Source organism: Podarcis bocagei (assembly GCF_964188305.1).
Source record: "Podarcis bocagei genome assembly, chromosome: 10".
Classification (NCBI taxonomy): domain Eukaryota; kingdom Metazoa; phylum Chordata; class Lepidosauria; order Squamata; family Lacertidae; genus Podarcis; species Podarcis bocagei.
This window is the reverse complement of record NC_138135.1, coordinates 16319141-16344757: the sequence shown is the minus strand read 5'-3', so window position 1 is coordinate 16344757 and position 25617 is coordinate 16319141. Positions and strand designations below refer to the sequence as shown.

The window sequence follows — 25617 nt, the reverse complement described above, 5'->3', positions numbered from 1 at the left end:
GGTTTACTGAATCTTTACAGATAAATTGCAAACAGATAAAAACATTGGCAGGATTATTCTAATAACCTGCAGTTTCGAAAGGTAAAGGTACCCCTGCCCATACGGGCCAGTCGTGTCCGACTCTAGGGTTGCGCGCTCATCTCAGTCAAGAGGCCGGGAGCCAGCGCTGTCCGGAGACACTTCCGGGTCACGTGGCCAGCGTGACGAAGCTGCATCTGGCGAGCCAGCACCAGCGCAGCACACGGAAACGCCGTTTACCTTCCCGCTATAAAGTGGTACCTATTTATCTACTTGCACTTAGGGGTGCTTTCGAACTGCTAGGTGGGCAGGAGCTGGGACCGAACAACGGGAGCTCACCCTGCTGCGGGGATTCGAACCGCTGACCTTACGATCAGCAAGTCCTAGGCACTGAGGTTTTACCCACAGCACCACCCGAGTATATATTTAAAGTAGATAATTAAATGAGCAAATTAAACGAATTCGGATATGCAGAAAATATTTAAAAAATAAATTTAAGGAACCGCGGAAAGATGGGGAAGGAAGTCAAACTTTGAAATGTTAAAATGATTGTAAAATTATTGAAATGTATAAATTGGAAAAGTATAAATAAAAACTTTTTTTAAAAAATGCATACTCCAGGCAAAATTGCATCAGCAATGCATATCTTTGGATAAATGTCCACAAATTTTCAGGCAACTTTAAAAAAATAAAATTAAAAATTTGCACCTGTGTGTAGAATGGGGTGAATCGAACTTCCTAAAAATGAGAATCTGAAATTGAGAGATTAGTCCCTCCCGAAATAGATGCCATCCAGGTATCCCGCCCCTAAGAAGCGTGAAACAGGAGTAGCCCTTATGGGTTTTGACCATTTCCATTGCATTACCTGGGTCTACAAAACCAACATCCACATACAGCTTGGCACAATAGGAGCCTATCAGTAGACCAAACAGAGGGCCCAAGACAGTTGCTATCTGCAGGCAGCCTAGCAGCAGAGGGAGAGGCAGAAGAATATAAAAAAAAAGTTATTGTCATATTTCACACAGCTTCTTGTCCAACATTTGTTTGGCTTCCTGTCCTCAACCTCTCAAGGACTGTTTTTTAGAATAGCAATGCACTGAAACATAAAATAGACCTCCAGGCACCATCATCATCTGTATTAAAAGTGAACTCATTATCCTTACATAGTCAAAAGAGGGGGGGGAGCACAAAATGGAGGCAACTGCAGGAAGGAACCCAAAGGTTAGAAGTGCAAAAGCAATCTTAAGGGGGGAACCCGAAAGTTTGTCTGTGTTATGTACTGAGTTGAATAGGATCCAAAATGCAGCAGTCTGATTGGTCCTAGAACAATAGGATTCAGAATGCAGCAGCCTGATTGGTCCTAGAACAATAGGATTCAGAATGCAGCAGTCTGATTGGTCCTAGAACAATAGGATTCAGAATGCAGCAGTCTAATTGGTCCACAGGAGCCACCCAATCCAGCTCCAGGTGGAAGTGAATCTGCAACCTGATTGGCCTACAGGTGAATCCCGGAATTAGCCAAACACGTGGGGCCCATTGTTTAAATAATGTATATAAAGCAGACATACTGGGGGAACTTTCATTCCTCCTCAGCACTATGAGCTGAATAAAGAGCATGAAATCCACTCTTGACTCTGTGTATATATCAGTCTGGAACCGTGCTCAACGTGCACAGAATACTGGCTGGCGATTGGGAGATGGAAGCGACACAGAATCTGTGGTATACACTATCTGCTGGAAAGCACCATCCATGGCTCCAACATTTATGTATTCTTTATTCGTTTATTTATTGCCCTCTGTTCGCCTTAAGGTCCCAGGGCAAGTTACACCATTAAAACCCAACTTAACACTGATAAAAATGAGGTGGGTCATGGCAATATATACCTCAAGCATTAAAAGCCAGGGTAAAGAGGTATATCTTCATTTGTTCCAAATGATCAACTTCCACTGAGTGGGATTTGCCTTCTGAATAAATATGCAGAGGATGGCACCATGAGCATCCCCCAAAACGTACTTTTTCTAAGGCATTTGTAGTCTCCCTTTTGATCCAAAGCCAGAATGATTCTATGGAAGAAACCAATTCACACCATAAAGCTCTTTAATGCCACTTTAAGCAGCCGCAAAGGTAAAGGGACCCCTAACCATTAGGTCCAGTTGGGGCCGACTCTGGGGTTGCAGCGCCCATCTCGTTTTACTGGCCGAGGGAGCCGGCGTACAGCTTCCGGGTAATGTGGCCAGCATGACTAAGACGCTTCTGGAGAACCAGAGCAGCGCATGGAAACACCATTTACCTTCCCGCAAGAGCAGTACCTATTTATCTACTTGCACTTTGATGTGCTTTCGAACTGCTAGGTTGGCAGGAGCAGGGACCGAGAAACGGGAGCTCACCCCGTCACGGGGATTCGAACAGCCGACCTTCTGATCGGCAAGTGCTAGGCTCTGTGGTTTAACCCACAGCGCCACCCGCGTCCCTTAAGCTTCACCCAAATAATTCTGGGAACTGTAGGGTGCTGAGAGTTGTTAGGCAACCCCTGTTCTCCTCTCAGAGCTATGGTTTCCCAGAGATCCCTTGGAAGAGGGATTGATTCAACTCCTCTGGAAACTCTGTGAGCGGAATAGGGGTCTCCTAACAACACTCAGCATCCTTGACAAACCACAGCTCCCAGAATTCTTTGGGGGAAGCTATGGTTGCTTAAGGGATGCGGGTGGCGCTGTGGGTAAAACCTCAGCGCCTAGGACTTGCCGATCACATGGTCGGCGGTTCGAATCCCCGCGGCGGGGTGAGCTCCCATTGCTCGGTCCCTGCTCCTGCCAACCTAGCAGTTCGAAAGCACATCAAAGTGCAAGTAGATAAATAGGGACCGCTTACCAGCGGGAAGGTAAACGGCGTTCTGTGTGCTGCGCTGGCTTGCCAGATGCAGCTTGTCACGCTGGCCACGTGACCTGGAAGTGTCTGCGGACAGCGCTGGCTCCCAGCCTATAGAGTGAGATGAGCGCACAACCCTAGAGTCTGTCAAGACTGGCCCGTACGGGCAGGGGTACCTTTACCTTTTATGGTTGCTTAAAGCATCATCTTTGTGCTTAAAATGTATGCCGTGCATGTGGTCCAAGTGTATCTAAGAGCTTGGTTTGATTTTTAAATCCAACACACAATACTGAGGAAGGGTCTTTTTCAGGTTTACCGATGTAGAAAGGAGAGTTTTCTGTCCTTGCGAAATCCTCCACATACGAAATCCCCAAAGGAGCGATGGGAGTTTCACCAACTCCCCGGATGATGTTTCCCACCAGCACAAAAACCCACATCAAGGATCCAGCCTGTTTTCGACATTCTGGGCATAAAAGAAAGAAAGGAAAATCTCCATGGAGGATTTTTGCCAGTAATGAAATACTTTAATGCTCCCCATTCATCCGTAACCAGATGCTCCTGGCAAGGTGACTCGTTCCTGTCGTTCCTGTCCCTGAATTCAGAAGTTAAATCAGCTGATTGTGCATTGTTGTGCATATTGTTTTACTTCCCCCATTCCCTTTTGTGCTAGGGCAGAAGCAGAGAACCTGTGGCCTCCCAGAATGTTGCTGGACTTCCATCATCTCTTACCTGTATACCTGAAGGAGCGTCTCCACCCCCATCGTTCAGCCTGGACACTGAGATCCAGCACCGAGGGCCTTCTGGCGGTTCCCTAATTGCAAGGTTAAAGGGAACCAGGTAGAGGGACTTCTTGGTAGTGGCTCCCACCCTGTGGAACGCCCTCCCATCAGATATCAAGGAAATAAGCAGCTATCCTATTTTTAAAAGACATCTGAAGGCAGCCCTGTTTAGGGAAGCTTTTAATGTTTAATAGGTTATTGTATTTTAGTGTTCTGTTGGAAGCCACCCAGAGTGGCTGGGAAAACTCAGCCAGATGGGTGGGGTATAAATAATAAATTTATTATTATTATTATTATTATTATTATTATTATTATTATTATTATTATTATTATTATTATTACCACTAGTACCAGTGACCATGCTGACTGTGGCTGGTGGCAGTTGGAGGGCAGGGGCACCTTGAAGCCACAATTTCTCCATCTCTCTCCTAAGGAGGTCACTGCCAATCTGGCTTCCATTGGCTTAGCATACCCTCCAACATTTCTCCAATGAAAATAGGGACGTTCTATTCCATGGTAATAATTTTATATATATATATATATATATATATATATATATATATATATATATATATGCTTTCGTAGATTTTCACGGGTACAGGAATGCAGGTTTTGGTGTCTTCGGGTGTCTTCCCGTGTAAGAGTTGGGGTGTCTAGGCGACGTTTCGACGAGGTCTCACTCGTCATCTTCAGGCTGGTGTTTTCGGCTTCTTGTTACTGGAACAGAGCAGGATCTCAGTGTTTGAGTTCCTATAAATACTGTTGAGGGGGTGTGGTGTATAGCCTCCAACGTTCTGGGCAGAGAGGAAGTTCCCAGGTTAGTGTGCCTTTTCTTCTTTTGTTCATTAATTACTTGAGGGATATCTTGAGTGATTTCTTGAGTGATATTCTGAGTACCACTTAGGAGGGTCATTAGGTGTGGATTAGTTGCTAAAGCTTTCGTGTCTTGACCTCTTGAGCTTGTGAAGAGTTTTTCTGAGAAGATGGCTGTACTGCAAATAGTTGTGCTCTGGCTTGGCTTCGTGTATAGGGGCGAGCTGTGGTTTTGTGCCCTGTGCCAGCCAGATCTGTGTAGGGATTGCAGGGGGGTGCAGCATCCGGAGGTGCCACTATGGTTTGGCTACTGGATGGTGTCTGTAATTTGGAAATTTGGAAATTAGCCCTCCCCACAAAAACCGACACCAGAACCAGAGGCACACAGAATGCCATCTCCAATCAACCACACCAGACCCAAACCCAGACCCTCTCCACAGATAAATTACAGACACCATCCAGTAGCCAAACCATAGTGGCACCTCCGGATGCTGCACCCCCCTGCAATCCCTACACAGATCTGGCTGGCACAGGGCACAAAACCACAGCTCGCCCCTATACACGAAGCCAAGCCAGAGCACAACTATTTGCAGTACAGCCATCTTCTCAGAAAAACTCTTCACAAGCTCAAGAGGTCAAGACACGAAAGCTTTAGCAACTAATCCACACCTAATGACCCTCCTAAGTGGTACTCAGAATATCACTCAAGAAATCACTCAAGATATCCCTCAAGTAATTAATGAACAAAAGAAGAAAAGGCACACTAACCTGGGAACTTCCTCTCTGCCCAGAACGTTGGAGGCTATACACCACACCCCCTCAACAGTATTTATAGGAACTCAAACACTGAGATCCTGCTCTGTTCCAGTAACAAGAAGCCGAAAACACCAGCCTGAAGATGACGAGTGAGACCTCGTCGAAACGTCGCCTAGACACCCCAACTCTTACACGGGAAGACACCCGAAGACACCAAAACCTGCATATATATATATATATATATATATATATATATATATATATATATATACCCTGCCCATCTGACTGCATTGCCCTCAGCCACTCTGGGTGGCTTCCAACATATATAAAAACATAACAAAGTTTTAAACATTTAATTTTTTTTAAAAACTCCTGTAATGGGAATTGGGGTTGCTTGTGCGTAAACTGCAAACTGCTCCAAGCTGGTCGTATAGCTAAACCTTTCCCTGGTTTGACAGCCCTTACAACGCGACTGTCTTAGTCACTGGCAGAATCCGTGAGTGGGCGTCTCCTAAACTTCCTCCAACATAGAAATTCCTTGACTCCAAGTCTCCTCCTAGATTCTCTGCGCGGAAGCTTTCTGCGCAGCGTGGGCGTGCCAAGCGGAGGTCCTGTGCTCTCTCCGCTGATCTCACTGGAAGAGTCTCGGAGCCTTCCCTCCGCAGTACTCTCAGCCTCCCCTTTCTCCCTGGTGTCCCCTGGATTTCCTTCCCCAGCGGAAGCTCTCTCTCTCTCCTTGCTAGTTCCCTCCCCTGCATCATTGGAGCGTCTTACCTCTCCTCTCGCCTCTGATGGCAGTTCCCTGACAACTCCCTTCAGATATCTTCTAAAGGTTGTATAATTATCTCCTTGGCTCAGGGGTTGCATAACTCCATGCCCTCCAACATTTCTCCGATGAAAATAGGGACGTTCTAAGGAAAACCTGCACATTCCAGGATCAAATCAGAAAATGGGATGGCTTCTGGTAAAGCCAGGACTGTCCCTGAAAAATGGGACACTTGGAGTGTCTGAGTTATTTCATGGGGTTAAATCTTCAGGCGGCAAAATATCCTGAGCCCTGCAGTGGAGCTGCTGAATCACACACAAAGAAAATATATGTGCTGGTGCTATGGCCCTGTCTGTTCCCACACCCATTCCAACTCTCAGCCACAAGTCATACAGGAAGGTAGATGAGAAACATGATTCAGTTCTCATTTAAAGTCGACCTAACCAAATTCGCATTTTCTGAAACAATAGACTGAATTTTGCAGGGCAGTTTTCCAGCCAAGTGATATGTTCAAAAATGCATTTACTGTGGTAAAGTCTGCCTATAAATGCATACATCAGTGACTATAACATACAACAATGCATTATTTTAGGGGAAATGGCTTGCCCAAGATGTATACATTAGGCAAAATTGTGCACAAACATGTGTATGTATAGCAGGAGAAATTAGCACAAAAATGCTGGATTCTCATGAGAACATTTTTTTAAAATTAAAAAAAGCAAATGGATGTAGAAATGTGGAGAGCTCAGCTGAAGACTGGAAAAAGCTGGAAGAAACGAGAGAAACCCAAAATGGCAGATTTGGCCATCCCTAGACACAGGTAGAGTAGGCATCAAAAACACGACAAAAACACGAGAAAAGCTGGCATCTACAAAGGCAATACAGTGGTAACTTGGGTTACATATGCTTCAGGTTACATACGCTTCAGGTTACAAACTCTGCTAAGCCAGAAATAGTGCTTCAGGTTAAGAACTTTGCTTCAGGATGAGAACAGAAATCGTGCTCCGGCGGCGCGGCAGCAGGAGGAGGCCCCATTAGCTAAAGTGGTGCTTCAGGTTAAGAACAATTTCAGGTTAAGTACGGACCTCCAGAACGAATTAAGTACTTAACCCGAGGTTCCAGTGTACAGTAGAAAGAAAGACAGTGAGAAATGAATCTAGGAAGGAACCTCACCTTCTGAGGATTGTTCTGTCGCCATGGAAAACTGGCTATGGTTTGCAAGGCAAACAGCTATGGTTGAAGAATTTTCAGATACAGAAAGAGAGTTTTCATAGCGGTACCTGTGGAGTCAGAATAAAATGTACACATGAAATGAGTGTGGCTCATTTGCAGACCATTTGCTTTGCATACAGAAGGTCCCAGGTTCATTCCCTGGTGTCTCCAGGTCTGGTAGGGAGAGATTCTCTGTCTCAGACCCTGAAGAGTTCCTGCCAGTCATTAATAGATAATACTGAGCTAAATAGACCAGTGTTCTGACTGGGTGCAAGGTAGCTTCCAATGTTCTTGTGGCTACACATTACAGAAACAGATCAGTAGTTATGGGTGATGAGAGTAGCATCCTTTTATATAGATTTATCCAGTACTTTTTTCTGGAGGGACGCATACCCCTAAACATTTTGTGAATTTTTGTACTTTTGTCCATTTACTGTATTTGTTTTTCCTGATTTGAACTATAAAATGGTGGTTTTCTTGAGTCAAAATGAGAGGACCCCTAAACATTTTTTAAGAAAATAAAGCCCTGGATTTACTGATCAGCTATGCTCAGGTGCCCATCTTCCAGGTAACCTATCTGGTAAAACCAGCACTGCATTTAGGATGGCATGGGCAGTTACCCCCATAGGGTGCCAAATCGAGGGGGTGCAAAACTGAGAAGATCCATAACTGAGAAGATCACTTTGAATGGTTGGCTGCAATGATCTGTTGGTAGTTCCACATGCTTTTGCATCAGCCTTCAAAAACCACCTGTGCAACTCCCTGCATTATGTGCAAACATTCCATATACTGTATTGGCCCGAATATAAGATGCACCCACAAATAAGCCGCAACTTTAAAATTCAAGATTTATTTGTGGGTGCGGCCCACCTCCCGGCACTACTGCCCTGAATGGGGGGTGGCTGGTGCCCCGCTCCCCAAGCCAGCGCCAGTGCTTGGTTCCGACCACACTGTGCCGCTGCTTCCTGGCACTACCTCCCCAAGCTGCCCCGTCCCCTGTTCAGGGCGGTAGGGCCGGAAGGTGTGCGTGCAGAGCTCGGTTCTGAATATAAGCCACACTTTAACTTTTCACAGTCGGAATTTGGAAAAAAAACAATGTGAGGGCTATATTCAGGCCAATACGGTATTTTCTCTTGTGATGTGCTGCGTTCTGGGACATTGTTCATTCTCTCTGCTTCCGTGATCAAACTGCTTCTGTGCTGCTAATGCAGCAAAAAGAAGATGGGAGGCAGCAGTGGTGAGTTACCAGTCTCTGCAACCACAGCAGCTGCTGTGATTCCATAGCTGTTTGTCTTCAACCCAGGGAGCGCAATCCATTGCTCTCAAGAGAGACGGATACCAACAAGCATACAACTCCCCCCCAAAAAAACTCATATTAAAGATACCTTTCTAATAACGTCTGCAAATGTATTTCTTAAATGTTTACCCTGATTTTATACATATACATACAACTCTCCCAGCATCAAAACACTGATATTACAATTAAAATCTTATTAATCAGAGGCCCCTTACTAACTGCTTCTGCAGATTTATTTCTTAATTCTTCTCCTTTAATTTGATGTTCAGGTGTGCATGGGATAAATGGGGTGGGGTTGCATTTTCAATGTTATTTCAAGGAGAAAAACCCAAGGTTCCAACAGGAGCACATAGACAGGTATACCTCGGAAGTATGAGTAATGGGATTTACCTTCCCATCAAGAAATGAGGTAGCGCTATCAGAAAACATCCGAAACCCATAACTATGCAACCAATGGCGATCATGCGTGGTCTGTGGAGTTTTGATCCCAAGTAGCTCACAAAGGGTATCACCAGCAAGTTGCCTGTGGAAATAGAGAACATAGACTATCATCCGTACAAAGTTATTCACTCTTCAGTCTCATGCGTCTCAGTAGGAGAGTTAGGCAAAGGCAGTCAGTCCAAGCTATTTGGCTGCCCTAAACACCTCATCCAATTGCTCCCCTTGAAGTTGCCTCCACAATCTTGTTGGATCCAGGATGGGGATTCTGTTTCTTGTGTGCAAGCAGGACCTGAGTGCAAGTGCACTTTCCCCTCCTGCAGTTTCCAGCAATTCATATTCAGAAGCATACTACCTTTGACTGTGGATGAAGAGCATAGCAACCGTGGCTACTAGCCATTGAATGAGCTAATCGTGTTCTCCTAATAAGGCGTTATTCTCACGCTTCGTAACAATTTGGTGACAACCTGTCTGGCTCTCGGAGAGAGTGTTTTGAGCTACCAATCACTCTGGATCGATTTGGGTCAATCCAAACTGCTCCAGAACAATCCAGACTTTCTTCAACCTGATCTGGATTCATCCCAAATTGTCTCAATTCAGTTCAAGGTTGGGCTTTTCTGAGTGGCACCGTCCTAGCATATAGCTCACTAAAGTGAGCTTTTTTCTAGAACAGTAGCTCTATTGGTCTGTTGTACTAATCTTTTTATACACCCTGCATATACTTTTGAGAGTGATCCCCCATCATTCTCAATGGGGTTTACTTCTGTAAAGACTTGCGTAAGTTTGGGAATTCAAGGTAGCCATGGCGAAAATAAAAGCAGAGTGTTCTTTATTCTAGATAGTTCAGAACACTTTTGTCTCTAGCTCCACCTATCATTGCTCTGATTCTACCAATCAAAGGCATGTGGCCCTCAACAGGTTACAACAGAAGGGATGTGGACCTTGCCAGGTTTTAAGGATGTCCACTATTCCTGGATTGGTCGTTCTATGCATTTAGACATGCCTGTTAAGCTATGGTTGAATTCTCATCAACCTTTTCACTTGCATACCCATTTCAAAGCTTCCATTTATCACACCAACCAACGAGGCAGGGATGTTGAAACGCCGTTCAATCTGTGTGAGCATGCTGTTCATGTAAGCCCCAGACATGGTCTTGGCAAGATAAGCAAAAGATAGCGACACCAGAAAGACCTAGAAGAGAATATGGAGAACTCATTAAATCAACAATAGGACCTTGTTGTTGTTGTTTAGTCGTTTAGTCGTGTCCGACTCTTCGTGACCCCATGGACCAGAGCACGCCAGGCACTCCTGTCTTCCACTGCCTCCCACAGTTTGGTCAAACTCATAGGACCTTGTTTGTTGTTGTTGTTGTTTAGTCGTTTAGTTGTGTCCGACTCTTCGTGACCCCATGGACCAGAGAACGCCAGGCACTTCTGTCTTCCACTGCCTCCCGCAGTTTGGTCAAAAGGACCTTGTTAGGTGGATTCAAAGATCGTCAAGCTCTTGAAATTGCAAAACGAAGGGCTGGCGTAAATGTTATCCTGTAATTTAGGGTGGAAAGGTATGGAGAGGGGCAAGAATATTCACATGCTCCACCTCTTGACTCCATCCAATCGTAGCCAAATAGAATGGGGTTAGGCATATGCACACACAAGTCTAGCAACACTTGCAAATCTTGATGGTCAATGTCATGGGCTGGATGGATGCAAAGGAGTGGTGGGAGGCACCAGCTGGGGAACCCTCAGGGGAAGAAGGGCTTAGAGCCAGGAGCAGACAATGAGTGGCCAGAGGGAGAAGAGGGAGCAGACTGGGAGGAGGAGGTGTTAGAAGTTGAAGAGGCAACAGGGTTTAGTGAGGATGAAGAGGCTATGGCAGAGAGCAGTTCAGAATCAGAGGCAGAAGTAGAGGTGGGTCAAGAGGCAGAGAGGAGGCACACTGCTGAAGAGGCCAGGGAATCTCCCCCTCCTGGTGTGACTAGCTCACCTCCTCCCGGGTCTCCCAGAACCAGAAGACGAGAGCAAAGAGAGACAAGGCGACAAAGCTTGAGGAGGAGGAGCCTTCGAGAGTGCTGGGAAGGTGTGGTCCTTCTGTTCTTGCAACTGTCTCCTTGAGGCAAAAGAGTTGCTGTGACGACAGTGTTTCTTTGAATAAAAAGTTAACTTCACTGACAGCAGTGGCTTTATTGCTGACCTGCTCCTGACTCCGGCTCCTGACAGCTGGCAAGCTCTGTGAGTGTGCATGTGTATATAATTGCCCTTTTCTCTGTGCATATGAACAATTTCCATAGGTATATGTGAAATTGCCCTTTTCTTGGTATGTGATTGCTTCATTCCCCATGTGTGTGATTGCCCCCTTCCATGTGTGCATGCAAAATTACCTCTTCTCTCTGAGTCTGATCGACCCTTTCTCTCTGTGTTATATTGCCCCCTTTCCTGTCCTCCCTAATAGGACACTGAGAAGGACCCTGGATCTACTTGACACAAAGTGAGAAACAACAGTGTCATGTTTAATCCCAAGACTTAAAGAGGCCATGGAAATCCAATACTGATAAGCCTTAATCCCATTAGTTCTGCTTGGGACCACAGACAGACCATAAACCTGACACCCAGAATGCAATTCAGTCGGCTGTCCTTCTCTTCCTTTATCCCATGCCTATGGAGTCGATGCCATGCACTTAAATCTCGAGAAGCGGTGCCCTTAAGGAAACCGGATAAACTGTGGTCTTTGCTCCTTCCTCTGGTTTTCTCATATAAACAAATTAAAGGATAAAGGGGGGGGGATTAAAAGATGAGCTAAGGCTTATGGACACAAATGGTTAGAAGCCCAACTTTTATACGACACAAGTAAATCCAGCCTGTGCCTACCTGCCGTCTTACTTACAACCAGTCTAGGGCAGGCATAGTCTTGGCTTCAGTCTTGCACCATGTAAAGGAGACAGGCAACACTAGGTTGAGGTGGCTCCATCTACAATTGGTTCTGGCTCCATCTATTCCCTGCCTTCCACCCCATTGGTCCCAATGGGATCAGCCTACCATATAAAGGGATGCGGGTGGCGCTGTGGGTAAAACCTCAGCGCCTAGGGCTTGCCGATCGCATGGTCGGTGGTTCGAATCCCCGCGGCGGGGTGCGCTCCCGTCATTCGGTCCCAGCACCTGCCCACCTAGCAGTTCAAAAGCACCCCTAAGTGCAAGTAGATAAATAGGTACCGCTTTATAGCGGGAAGGTAAACGGCGTTTCCGTGTGCTGCGCTGGTGCCAGCTCGCCAGAGCAGCTACGTCACACTGGCCACGTGACCCGGAAGTGTCTCCGGACAGCGCTGGCCCCCAGCCTCTTAAGTGAGATGGGCGCACAACCCTAGAGTTGGACACGACTGGCCCGTACGGGCAGGGGTACCTTTACCTTTACCTTACCATATAAAGTAAGAAGAACCACAGCCAAGGTTCCACCAACTTTTGCCTCTGGCCCTGCCCACAATCAGCATGTGGCTCATGGGAAAGTTACCCATCAGAGAATGTGGCCCTTGGTTGAGAAGAGTTCCTCACTCCTGATCTATCCAATGTATGTGGGTGGACGTGGGTGGCGCTGTGGTCTAAACCACAGAGCCTAGGGCTTGCTGATCAGAAGGTTGGCAGTTTGAATCCCCTGACGGGGTGAGCTCCCATTGCTTGGTCCCTGCTCCTGCCAACCTAGCAGTTCGAAAGCATGTCAAAGTGCAAGTAGATAAATAGGTACCACTCCGGCGGGAAGGTAAACAGTGTTTCCGTGCGCTGCTCTGGTTTGCCAGAAGCGGCTTAGTCATGCTGGCCACATGACCTGGAAGCTGTACGCCGGCTCCCTTGGCCAATAAAGCGAGATGAGCGCCGCAACCCCAGAGTCGTCTGTGACGGGACCTAATGGTCAGGGGTCCCTTTACCTTTACCTATCCAATGTAAGGGCTGGTTAGCAAATACTGCTTGATTTATGTTAATACAATTACCATTTTCTTTGCTTGCTTTGCTCTTGAATTGTTAATGAGTATCTTAAATTAGAATCCTTGAGTTGAGTACTGCAAGTTTTCTTGGATTATCTAGCCCACACTGACTGTTCTGCTTCATGCTGCTTAATTGAGATAGGAGGGCAGATAACAGGTGTCTGCTTTTCTCCCCTTTAGCATGCCGTCGGTTCCAATTCCTATGTGCTCAGGTATTTGGATAATGGTCACACAACCATTTGTGTGTAAATTACACAAGGGGCATCTCTCCTTTGCAAAGGAGGCGGAAACTCAAGAGTCAGTATTCATTAATTTACAGGATTAAAAGGAAAGTCAACCAACCTTCTTAGGTGCTCAACAACTTTCTCAAGGGGTCTGCACAGATCCATCCGCAACAAAAGAGTCATAGCATTTTTCTTACCTTCAGCTTGCTCATACAGAATATAGATGGCTCCTTAGCTCCTTTCATTGTGCTTTTTGAATCGGCTGTGGAATCTTCCTTGTGGTTAGTTGTATCTTTCCCAGCATCCTTTTAAAGGAAAAGATGAAAAGAAGTGTACTGGTCATAGCAAGACTAAGTTTAAAAATACTATAGAGTGGTATGCAAAACAGCTTGCGGATGGGGTGGTGGGGTACACAGCTAATAAACTACATTCCCTGCATGTGGGTAGCTATTGTTTACTGGGTGGGGTGAGGTGGCAGGGAAGTCAGCGAGGTGCAAACCCATCATCAAAGCCAATCCAATGCTCCCGCCAGTGTGTTTGCACTGTGATGACTTCCCTGCCACCTCTTGCCTCTCGATAAGCAACAGGGACTCATCTGTCAGACAGCTTGCATATACAAGAAACTGCTTATGGATGCATGGTGCTTTCAGTTTACCTACCTGGAAATAATCTGCAGTGAAATCAATAGGGCTGACGTCTGAAAACATGCATAGCATTGGGCTCTTAGGTACACCTTATGTACGTAGGACACAGAGAAACTATTGATCTTGGTTCATGCATAAATACCCATAATTGACAGCAAGCTGATAGGTCTATAATTTCCTTGGTCATTGGCTTGACTCTTTTTAAAAAATGGGCATGGCTACTACTACTCTCTTCCAGCTAGAAGGAATCATACCAGAACTATTTATTGTAGTAAAAAGGGCAGCCACCAATGTTGGTTTGCTTTTATAAGCTACAAAGGAAGACAGCCAGTCCTCAGGGCCTCACTTGGGAAAGTGCCAATTCTGCAGATCAAAGTGATTGTGTGGACACATATGGAGTAAAATGATCCTTTGAGTAAACTAATCAAATTGTTGTTCCTGAATATGACAATATAGGGAAATAGAGTTATACAGCTAAAACACATTGGGTTACATCCAACTACTCAAAGCAGACCCACTGAAAATAATGAACCTAAGTTGGCCATATCCATTTATTTCCATAGATCTACTCTGAGTGCCACTAGCATCAGCGACAACCCATTGATTAATGATGCCACTCAAAAACTAGCGCATTCATAAGTCAACTCTAGTAGTTTCATAATTCTTCAAAGCATTGTGAGCCCTCATTCAATGATTTTAGAAAATGTTTTCTTAGTTTGAAACAACGAGATTATAAGCAAACAACATGAGATCACAACCGATCATAAAATGCCATGATACCGCAATGCATGTGTTGGGAAAGAATGTTGCATTGTGCATGCCACATTCCCCAGATGCACTTCGGTGATGTGCAAGAATTCAGACACTTTGAAATCTGGTGGTAACAAATAACTTCATAGCAGAAGGTCTCAAGTTCAAGGTCTCCAGCATCTCTAGGTCAGGCTGGGTTGCATCTAACACTGTGAAGGAAGAGTTTTGCTTGCCCAAGGAGACCTCCAGTTCCTCTCCTCCTGCTGCCTGCTTCCACAAACTACTTCAGAGGGTCCCAGAAACTGGAACTGATTTGGTAGGGTGGAAGGGGCAAATGATGAAGAGAGCATTCCATCGGTCTGTTGCACCAGTGGAACTTCAGCGGTGGACAGTGCCCCCTGTCTGAAACCCTGCCAGAATATTGTTACATGCTATCCCAATCTCCAGGCAGTTTACAATTCCAGAGCTTCCAGGCACTTACCCAGGATTCAGTTTCCCCGGAATGAGGGAGATGGTAGTGTTTTTAGGCTATATAGTTTATTTACACACATATACAACCTTAGCCTATGAAGACCCTGAGGCCGCAAGAAGGTCTTGCTTTTCCCATAGCCACAGTCTTGGATTCAAGCATAAATCAAGCATGTCTCTCCCACTCAGGTTTCTGCCTGCATCCTGCTTCTAGCCCAGCTCTCTCACACACATACCTCTGGCACAAAGCCACTTCCTTTGCTACCCTAACGACCCATACTTTGTTGTTGTTGTTTAGTCGTTTAGTCGTGTCCGACTCTTCGTGACCCCATGGACCAGAGCACGCCAGGCACTTCTGTCTCCCACTGCCTCCCGCAGTTTGATCAGACTCATGTTCGTAGCTTCGAGAACACTGTCCAACCATCTCGTCCTCTGTTGTCCCCTTCTCCTTGTGCCCTCCATCTTTCCCAACATCAGGGTCTTTTCCAGGGAGTCTTCTCTTCTCATGAGGTGGCCAAAGTATTGGAGCCTCAGCTTCAGGATCTGTCCTTCCAGTGAGCACTCAGGGCTGATTTCCTTAAGAATGGATAGGTTTGATCTTCTTGCAGTCCATGGGACTCTCAAGAGTCTCCTCCAGCACCATAATTCAAAAGCATCAATTCTTCGGTGGTCAGCCTTTTTTATGGTCCAGCTTTCACTTCCATACATCACTACTGGGAAAACCATAGCTTTTACTATACGGACCCATACTTAGAGGACCATTAAGTCACAAAGGAGCTGTCCTGGTGATTCCAACAATTGCATCCTCTATTAGATTTTAATCCTTGCTGGATTGAGGAATTAGAAGGGGCTGGGGCAAACAGCCTAACACAAACACATCCTGTCCAAACTCACAAGAATCTTGATCTAGATGAGACAGCAGGCTGGCTCAGTATAAGGCAGCTTTCTCTGTTCCTAATTTCCACCCAAGTTTATGCCAGTGGATTTGTAATTCAACAGGCACATTGCAAATTATACTGGGCTCAATGTGTTCATCACTAATCTTAATATGTGCGCAGAGACCCTCTGCACATCACCCAGAAAGAGACAGGAAATATGCTGAGCTTCAAAGCATGTACACTGCTGAAACGGCTCTATTTTCTCCATGTCTTGATCCTGCAGGTACCCCTGGCCGTTAGGCCCAGTCACGGACGACTCTGTGGTTGTGCGCTCATCTCACTCTATAGGCCAAGGGAGCTGGCATTTTTCTGCAGACAGCTTCAGGTCATGTGGCCATTATGACTAAGCCACTTCTGACGAACCAGAGCAGCGCACAGAAATGTCGTTTACCTTCCCACCAGAGTGGTACCTATTTATCTACTTGCACTTGATGTGCTTTCAAACTGCTAGGTGGGCAGGAGCTGGGACCGAACAACGGGAGCTCACCCCGTCGTGGGGATTCGAACTGCCGACCTTCTGATCAGCAAGGCCTAGGCTCTGTGGTTTAGACCACAGTGCCACCCGTGTCCCTGATCCTGCAGATTCTTACCTAAATAAGCACACCGAGATTCTTTATTCTGGATTAAAATACAAAACCCATGTACATCTCTGGACTCAATGCATTTGAGATCCTCTCTCTCTCTCTCTCAACAATACAAGTTCGTTCTCTTATGAACTTGTCCAAAAGCATAACAGCTTCTGCTGGCTTTTCTTTTTGCTGGGTGCTTGCTTGACATAGGAAGAAGAGGAAAATGAAGTGGGATAGCTTCATTTAAGGTTAGGCTCAATTACATTCCTTGAAAAGAAGTGGGGAAGTTTCAGATCCCCCTGAAAAAGATGTGAGGTGGCATCCCATAAACCTGCTGTAAGTATAGTAGCCTATAATGGTCAGGGGATGAGAGCTAATGGTTGGGAGTTGGTTGGCCATCTGTCTGTTGAGTTTGAACAATAAGATACCTATCAGAGCTCGGTGATGGGAAGGAGAGGGCACAGGATTGTTAATGAGAATCAAACAATAGTTTCCACTTTAGAAGAGACGAGAGAGAGAGGAGAGAGAGAGATGTTGGCTGAAGGCAACTCTAGACTGCAGTGCCAATTTCTGGGGAGGAGGTCTGCTGGTTTGCAGGAGAGAAAGCTGCTTGTTTAATGTGTTATTATCGGTATGTGAAGCTCTTAGCAACTCGGGACCAGTTTACCTTACCCACTCGACCGCTTCAATCTGCAGAGCTGGTTGCAGGTGCCAAGTAATACTTGTTCTGCCTTTGTAAAGAATCAATATTTCCATGTGGCAGCACCTGCACATTGGGACTCCCTGCCAACTGTCAAGGCGGGAGTCAGGAGCAGGTCAGCAATAGCTCACAAGGTCTCAATGAAGTTAATTCTTTATTCAAAGAAACAAAACAGCTCAGGCCGAATGGGCATAGCAAATCCTCACAGTAGATCTTGCCTCAATGAGGCAGTTGCAAGGACTGAAGAACCTCACTTTCCACAGCTCTCTAAGTCTCCTCTTCCCCCAAGTCCTTCCCAAGCAACCTGAGACTTCTTCGCCTTGTCTGTCTCTGCTCAACCCTCTTCATACCTCTTCTAGTTCTGGGAGACTGGGGGCAGGGAGGGTAGATTGTCAAAGCAGAAGGGGGTGACACCCTGGCTTCTTCAGCAGCCTGCCTCATCTCTGCCTCTTGGCTTCCCTCCTCTCCTGCTTCATCTTCTGATTCTGGACTTCTCTCTGCCACAGATTCTCCCTGCTCACTAAACCCTGTAAACTCTTCAACTCTTCTCTCTCTAACCACCAGTCTCCAGGCTCTGAGCTTTCATCCCTTGGGGGATTCCCCGGCTGGTTCCTTCCACCACTCCTCTGCATCCAGCCAGTCCACAACACCAACTGACAACAGGTAGGTGTACTATTTTTTCGCACCCGCTAAAACTATTTCTGTTTAGGCAAGCCTGCCCAGCTACGTAGATTGGTAGGGCAGTGTTGACTTCCACTGGCACTTTCTCTTCCCAAGAGTGTAGAGCTGCCCCAGGAACTGCTTAGAGAGCAAGGCAACACTGTTCTCCCCAATGGGAATATTACACATGTACCATAACAGTTTGGCCATAGTTGAAAAATCTGCACTTTACACTTGGGGTGGGCAACATTTTCCAGCTTAGGCCCAATGGGTGGGGACTATGGGCTTGTCCCACACCTAGAAAGTGGTTTTTCCCCATTGACTCCCACTTTCTATACATGGGTCAAGTGGTTTTGCCTTTGCTCAGCCACCATCCCCTGGTAAACCCATTCTTTAGCGCTAAATCAGAACTAACAGCAATCTGGGGGGAAACCCAGTTGCTGTTTGTTCCAATTCCGCACTAAAGATCAAGTTTCCTGGAGGGAAAGCAGCAGGGCAAATGGAGGTGGGAGCCGTAAAAGGAAGCAGATTTTTGTTGAACATCAGGCAAAATGTCCTATGCTAAGAGCTGTTTGGCAAGGCTCTCACTCGAGATATTTAAGTGGTGTCTGAACAGCTGTTTATTAGAGGTGCCATTCCTTCATCATGCATAGAAGGCCCCACACTGAGCACAGAGGTAATTTTAGGGCCACACAACCAGTTCGCCCACACTGAGCGCTGAGCAGAGAGCGCACCTGCGAATCATTTGCTTGGCTACAGGGAGGAGGCGTGAGGGCTCTGTCAAGGTCCTAGAGTCCACCCATCTCCTTCCTAAAGCCCAGGTGATACTTGCCCAGCATTGGGAAGGAGGTCAGTGGCCTCTAAGACCCTGCCACAGCCCTCACACCTCCTTCTCAAAGTCTGGCAGGTTGCAAGGACTGGGGGGAGCCAAATTTTGGACAAGCACAAGGTGCCATAGTACCAAACTCCGTCCTTGATGTGCAGAGAGTGCTGTGCTGTGATCCTCTGATTCTATGGCAATGCCTTGCAGAGGTGTACAGTTTGCCTCTCAGCAGGTTCAAGCCCCCTTTACACACATGCGCATGCGCACACACAAAAATGTTGACCGGCATTTTGCTAGTTAACTCGATGTGCCCTCAAATATACAGAGTGCTGCGATTTGGAAGTGCTGGCTGTTCCTTTAGGAAAAGTTTTAGGTGCAACACGGGAGAGATATCATGCCCCCAATCCCCCGCCACACACACACCATCCCCATTGCAGCATCAGTTATGAAAATCTGCTTGCCGGAAAAACACAATACACAAAAGTCCTGCGAGCTCCGTGCCAAGGAATGCTTTAAAAGAACGTCAGGTGTTTTATTTCCCTGAACTTCTGGTTACACAATTATTTTGGACGTTTCTTCAGGTCACTAAAGGGAGCAGCATTTTCAGAATGCTTGTACAGTGCGACTCTTTTAATCGCTTGATCTGTTAGTTCAAAGGGAGCCAGCAAAAAAAACTAAAACAAAAAACAACAACCCAAAACATGCTACAGTCTAGGATTTGATGGCATGCAACCTAAAGGCTTTGTGTGTGTGTGTGTGTGTGTTAGAATCTTGCAAATCCCAACATTCTTTAAAATGTTTATTGAAAAAGGACTCTTCTAGTCCTTTCTAGATAAATGTAACATCATATATTCCCTGTGCCAAGCAAGCTTCCCATCTCTGCATCAAACCAAAACTCTGATCGTTTATTTTTAACATTCCCATTAGATGACTTTTCTCCCCATTTACAATTCTGATCTTCCCTCCCATCTCTTTCCGTCTTGTGGCATCTTTATGGCTTTATTGCTATCCATACCTCGTTGATCCTGTTAGTGGCAAATCCATTGGCTTCTCTCCTCAAATCTAACCCATATCGGAGTTTCTTTTGGGATAAAGCCATTGCAGTTGTGGAGCAATGAAAGGATCTCTTACGAGAGACACAAAACCAAGACAACGGGGGAAAGAACAGGACTGAATGTACTTCTTTCTTAGAAGAAGTCTAAGTGAAACTTTTGTTATATTCAGCAGTGACCTGCTGAGCGGGAGAAAGAAACAAGAAACAGGGGGACCTTGAGCCAAAATAAATAACCCAGAAAACTGCCCCACTTCAAGACATGGTCATATCTCTCTTTACAGCTCTCCTCTCTATTCTTGCAAGTGCGTTTCAGACAATAAACTAGGCACAACCTTGGATTGCCTACCTTGATGCTATCACTCATCTTGGCTTCCGTTTCCATTTCAGACCAGGATCGGACCACACACTACCTGAATGTCTCCTCTGCTCTCTCTTCCTTTTTCAGCTAAGCTTGTAAAAAGACTTGAGTCTTGGGTAATTCCCTAAACAATTTTAATCCCTGCAGGTCTTTGATTACCTTGAGTTCTGGCCAGTCGGCTGCCATTAACCCCTAACAGGATCCAAAATGTTGCACTGATGTGCTCATTAAAGGCAAAATATGTACACAGTGAAACTGAGATAATGAACACTGGCTCCTCTAGAGATGAACTGTTTAACTGAGCATTTGCTTTGCTTTGCTTTCATAAAGCTTGCACAGCAGTTGGGAGTCCAGGGGCAACCAATATGGTGCCTTCTGTTGGACTACAACTCCCAGCATGGCCAATTGTCAGGGATGATGGGAGTTGGAGTCCAACAGCAGCTGAGTGGGCACCACTATGGACTCCTGCAGGAATCCTTTTCATGATGGCACCAGGGCACATACACGATCTTGCTTTCAATACAGTTTTCATGACTCTTGTTTCTGTTTTATTATAAAATGAAATCATAATAAACTTTACAAAACCCTAAAACACTGTTTGCATCCGCTAAAAATTGTTGTATACATGCTGTTTAATTTCGGACTGGGGTATGATGTCCTGCAGCTTCCTACTGAAACAGTGGCATAGCATTCGTTGCTGGCATCCAGGGCAGGTGTGCAGGCACCAGGCAGGGGGTGGCCACTGCCAGAGCAACCTCACCCCCACTGGAGCAAAATGGGGCCAAGCTGAACCGTCTGCCCGCCCACACAGGGGGGAACCTGACTGGTCAATGTGGCCCTTGGCAGGCAGAGAAGAGCACAGGGCCACACCGCACTGGGGGCACTTTCTTCGGGGCGCGGGTTCACATCCCCTCAAAATTTGTGCACCCAGGGGCGTGACCCTCACGCACCACCACACTACGCCCCTGTTTTGAAAACCTAAAAACGATCCCACCACAAATGTTCCAGGTTTTTCCGTTGTTTCGCTTTGGTTGTGCTATAGCTCCCCTTCTGACAGCAATAATGCAATAAAATTGGGGAAGCATCGCAGAACAACTAATAGAGCAGAATGGTGTGTGTGGACGGTCCATTATAAATCCACCACTGCTGCGCTGTTATCATGTCAATGGCATTTTGCAGAAGACACCCTCAAAATAACCACAAGTCCACAGAGGCCTTATGTCTGGATGAGGGTGGTGCTGTGGTCTAAACCACTGAGCCTCTTGGGCTTGCTGATCAGAAGGTCGGCAGTCTGAATCCCTGCCACAGAGTGAGCTCCCATTGCTCTGTCCCAGCTCCTGCCAACCTCGCAGTTCGAAAGCACACCAGTGCAAGTAGATAAATAGGTACCACTGTGGCGGGAAGGTAAACGGCGTTTCCGTGCACTCTGATTTCTGTCACGGTGTTCTGTTGTGTCAGAAGCGGTTTAGTCATGCTGGCCACATGACCCAGAAAGCTGTCTGTGGAAAAACGCCAGCTCCCTCAGCCTGAAAGCGAGATGAGCACCACAACCCTATACAGTGGTACCCCGCAAGACGAATGCCTCGCAAGACGGAAAACCCGCAAGACGAAAGGGTTTTCTGTTTCGGAGGCACTTCGCAAGACGAATTTCCCTATGGGCTTGCTTCGCAAGACGAAAGCCCATAGGGAAATCTCCGGGGACCTGTTTTAAATTGCTGGCGGTCGGGAGCAAAGACTTTCGCCCACAGCCGGCCTTCAGAAGAGGTCCTGGACCTCTTCTGAAGGCCGGCGGGGGGCAAAAGTCTTTGCTCCCCCCGCCTGCCTTCCCGGGACAGCGGAGACTTCTCCGCTGCCCCGGGCGATCTTAAAATGCTGGCGGGCGGGAGCGAAGCGTTCGCTGCCGACCCCCAGCATTTTAAAATCTCCCCGGGACAGCAGAGAAGTCCCGCCCCGCTCGGGATGGCGGCGCAGAGCTGTCTGCCGTGCCGGGGTCAGCGCGGGCTCTGCACGGCCATCGGGAGCCGGGGGAGAAGCCCGCCCCGCTCCAGATGGCCGCGCAAAGCTGTCTGCCGTCCAGGGACGGCAGGCACATCTGCGCCGCCATCCCAAGCGGGGCGCTAAGTCCCACCCCGCTCTGGATGCCAGCGCAGAGCTGTCTGCCGTCCTGGGACTGCAGGCAGATCTGCGCCACCATCCCGAGCAGGGCGCTAAGTCCCGCCCCGCTCGGGATGGCGCGCGTCACCTCTCCAGCCGGGGGAGGGTCGCAGGGGGCTGGGGGGAGATAGCGATCTCCCTGCAGCCCCTTGCTGCAAAAGACGTCGGGGGAAGCGGGGAAGCGAAGCGCTTCGCTTCCCGCTTCCCCCGACCTCTTCTGAAGCAAGGGGCTGGGGGGAGATAGCGATCTCCCCCCAGCCCCTTGCTTCAGAAGAGGTCCGGGGGAAGCGGGAAGCGAAGCGCTTCGCTTCCCCGCTTCCCCCGGACGTCTTTTGCAGCTGTTCCGAAGTGGGGAGGGGGGGCGGGGACACCTTCTGAAGGCGGGCAGGGGGCGAAAGTCTTTGTCCCCCCTGCCTGCCTTCCCAGGGGCTTTTAAATCGCCCCGGACAGCGGAGAAGTCCTCCGCTGTCCGGGGCGATTTTAAAATGCCGCCCGCCAGCATTTTAAGATCGCCCCGGACAGCGGAGAAGTCCTCCGCTGTCCCAGGGTTTTTTTAAAATGCTGGGGGTGGGAAGAAAAGCCCTTGTCCCCCCCCCAGCCTTCAGAAGAAGTCCGGGGACAGACTGTCCCCGGACCTGGTCTGAAGGCGGTTTCCCTAGGAACGCATTAATTGATTTTCAATGCATTCCTATGGGAAACCGCGCATCGCAAGACGAAAAAACCGCAAGACGAAGAGAATTGCGGAACGAATTAATTTCGTCTTGCGAGGCACCACTGTAGTCGCCTTTGATTGGACTTAATCATCCAGGGGTCCTTAACCTTTTTACCTCATGTCTGGTATTTACTAAGCATTCGTTCTGATTTGGTTACAGAGCAGTTGCAGCGCCATCACCCTGCATCCTGAACTCAAACTGATTTGCTTGCAAATTATTTTTTTTACAAACCTTCTTGTTAATCATTCATCAGTCCCACGCTTTGCAGTGCATTTCCCCATCACTTTTCCAAAAGGCAAAAAGTTTGTTTCTTTCCCTTTTTTCAAAGCAAGTTTATTAAATTTTGCAGCAGAGCTTTAATCCACTGGGCAAACCTAAAGTTCCAGGATGACCCAGAATCCTTCCAGCAAAATACTGCCAGTCTGGGAGCACCTGTATTCGCCGCTGGACCCCTTTGTGCAGAACTCATAATGTGGTCTTCCAGGTTAAAGAACCTATTTGCAGTCTACAGCAAGGGGGAGGGGTGTCAACCTTTGGCTGCTCAAAGAGCTGCATTAGCTCTTGGGAAACTTTCTGTTTGTGTGTGATTGTTTAAACTATATAACTATGGAAAGCTGCGTTTTGAGCCCCTTATGGCAATATTTTAAATTGTATTATATCCCTCCACTCCAATATACACCTTTTTGTGTTTGATACCCTGGGCAACTTTGTGAAGAAGGGCAGAATATGAATATAATAAACGGAAAGGAAAGAAAGAAATTGGTGCTAGCTAGTGGTAATATTTATTTATTTATCAGAGTCCTTCTACCCCTGCTCCTTCCTGCAGCTCAAAGTGCATGGCAGCTTAACAGCACCACGTATAATATAAACAGTAATGCAAAGAGAACCACCCCTCCAGGACCAAACAGGAACACTAAGGCTGAGTCTAGACATATATATATATATTTAATTCTGTGAAAATGCATTTAAAATTTATTTTAAAAAATAAAAAAATAAAATATATATTGAATTTGCCATTAGCTCACTGTCACCATCTAGTGTCACATTTATATAATGCACTTAAAGCACGCTTAAAACGTTATATTTGCAGCTGTATAGCTGAGCCCTAAGTCTCAACTCCAACCAACATCAATGCCCTCAGGTTCCAAAAACTCTGGACAAAGACGTATATTTTCACCCGTCATCTAAATACAGCTACAGTGGTACCTCGCAAGACGAATGCCTCGCAAGACGAAAAACGCGCAAGACGAAAGAGTTTTCCGTTTTTTGAGTCGTTCCGCAAGACAAATTTCCCTATGGGTTTGCTTCGCAAGACGAAACGTCTTGCGAGTTCTTGCGAGTTTGTTTCCTTTTTCTTAAAGCTGCTAAGCCGCTAAGCCGTTAATAGCCGCTAAGCCATTAATAGCCGCTAAGCCGCTAAGCCGCTAATAGCTGCTAAGCCGCTAATAGCCATGCTTTGGAAGACGAAAAAACCGCAAGACGAAGAGACTCGCGGAACGGATTAATTTCGTCTTGCGAGGCACCACTGTATTGCTATCACATCGAAAGAAGATGCAGGGCAACAGGAATGTGGGGAAACAGGTTATATTTATTAAAGTTTTTTTTAAAAAAAGGTAAAGGATCCTGGATGGTTAAGTCCCATCAAAGGTGACTATGGGGTTGTGGTGCTCATCTTTCTTCAGGCCAAGGGAGCCTGCTTTCTGGGTCATGTGGCCAGCATGACTAAACCGCTTCAGAACACCGTGATGGAAACCAGAGCGCACAGAAATGCCATTTACCCTCCTGCTGCAGTGGTACCTATTTATCTACTTGCACTGGCATGGTTTCAAATTGCTAGGATGGCAGGAGCTGCGACAGAGCAACGGGAGCTCACACCATCACGGGGATTCGAACTGCCGAACAGCTGAAGGATCTGCCAGTCAACATAACCAGAACAAGGAGTCCAATCAAACAAGTCTGGGCATGTGAGCGAAGCAAATGGGAGGATCCAATCACTCCTCTTCTTCTAGGGGTGTGGGGTGTGGCAAATATGTTCGCCTAACCCCACCCCTCCACAGACAGAAGAAAGGGAAGGGAAATGTAGTAGACTGTCATAATCTCATTATCACTGTTTTATGTGCAAAGCTATACAGTGGTACATCAGGTTAAGTACTTAATTCATTCCAGAGGTCCGTACTTAACCTGAAACTGTTCTTAACCTGAGGTACCACTTTAGCTAATGGGGACTCCTGCTGCCACTGCGCCACTGGAGCACAATTTCTGTTCTCATCCTGAAGCAAAGTTCTTAACCCAAGGTACTATTTCTGGGTTAGCGGAGTCTGTAACCTGAAGCGTATGTAACCTGGAGCGTATGTAACCCGAGGTACCACTGTCTAAGCTGCCTAATCAAGACCTCTCATAAGCAATGTACACAATAAAACTGTAGATAAAACACAGCTGTGATCTGCAAAACTATTTTGTGTGTGTGAAATAACCACTACTAAAACACAGATAAAATCTGTAAAATTTCCAAAACAAATATGGGTAAACCACACGTAAATTGATCACTGCTTTTAGTTAATCAGGTACGCCTTCATATGTTGCCATTTAACAGGAAATCTATTTGATTACCTCTTACTGTTTCTGCTCTCAAACCAGGGCTAGGTCT

General features: G+C 46.7%; 1 protein-coding gene across 6 annotated transcripts in view; it reads right to left on the bottom strand.

Moving 5' to 3' along the window:
* Positions 1 to 25617, bottom strand: part of SLCO1A2 (solute carrier organic anion transporter family member 1A2) — a 39685-nt gene that overhangs the window by 13474 nt on the left and 594 nt on the right. The window contains exons 1-7 of one of the 6 annotated variants that reach the window (XM_081210008.1): positions 20092 to 20198; positions 13337 to 13444; positions 9995 to 10136; positions 8898 to 9030; positions 7172 to 7278; positions 3201 to 3347; positions 884 to 982 (exon numbers count right to left, since the gene is read on the bottom strand). In XM_081210008.1, the coding sequence (XP_081066134.1) occupies positions 884 to 982; positions 3201 to 3347; positions 7172 to 7278; positions 8898 to 9030; positions 9995 to 10136; positions 13337 to 13444; positions 20092 to 20127 (772 nt within the window). In that variant the 5' untranslated portion in view covers positions 20128 to 20198. Of the gene's footprint in view, positions 1 to 883; positions 983 to 3200; positions 3348 to 7171; positions 7279 to 8897; positions 9031 to 9237; positions 9377 to 9412; positions 9745 to 9994; positions 10137 to 13336; positions 13445 to 19706; positions 19858 to 20091; positions 20199 to 25617 lie in introns of those variants that run through there. The other 5 variants (XM_081210007.1, XM_081210009.1, XM_081210011.1 and 2 more) reach the window with 5 other exon arrangements.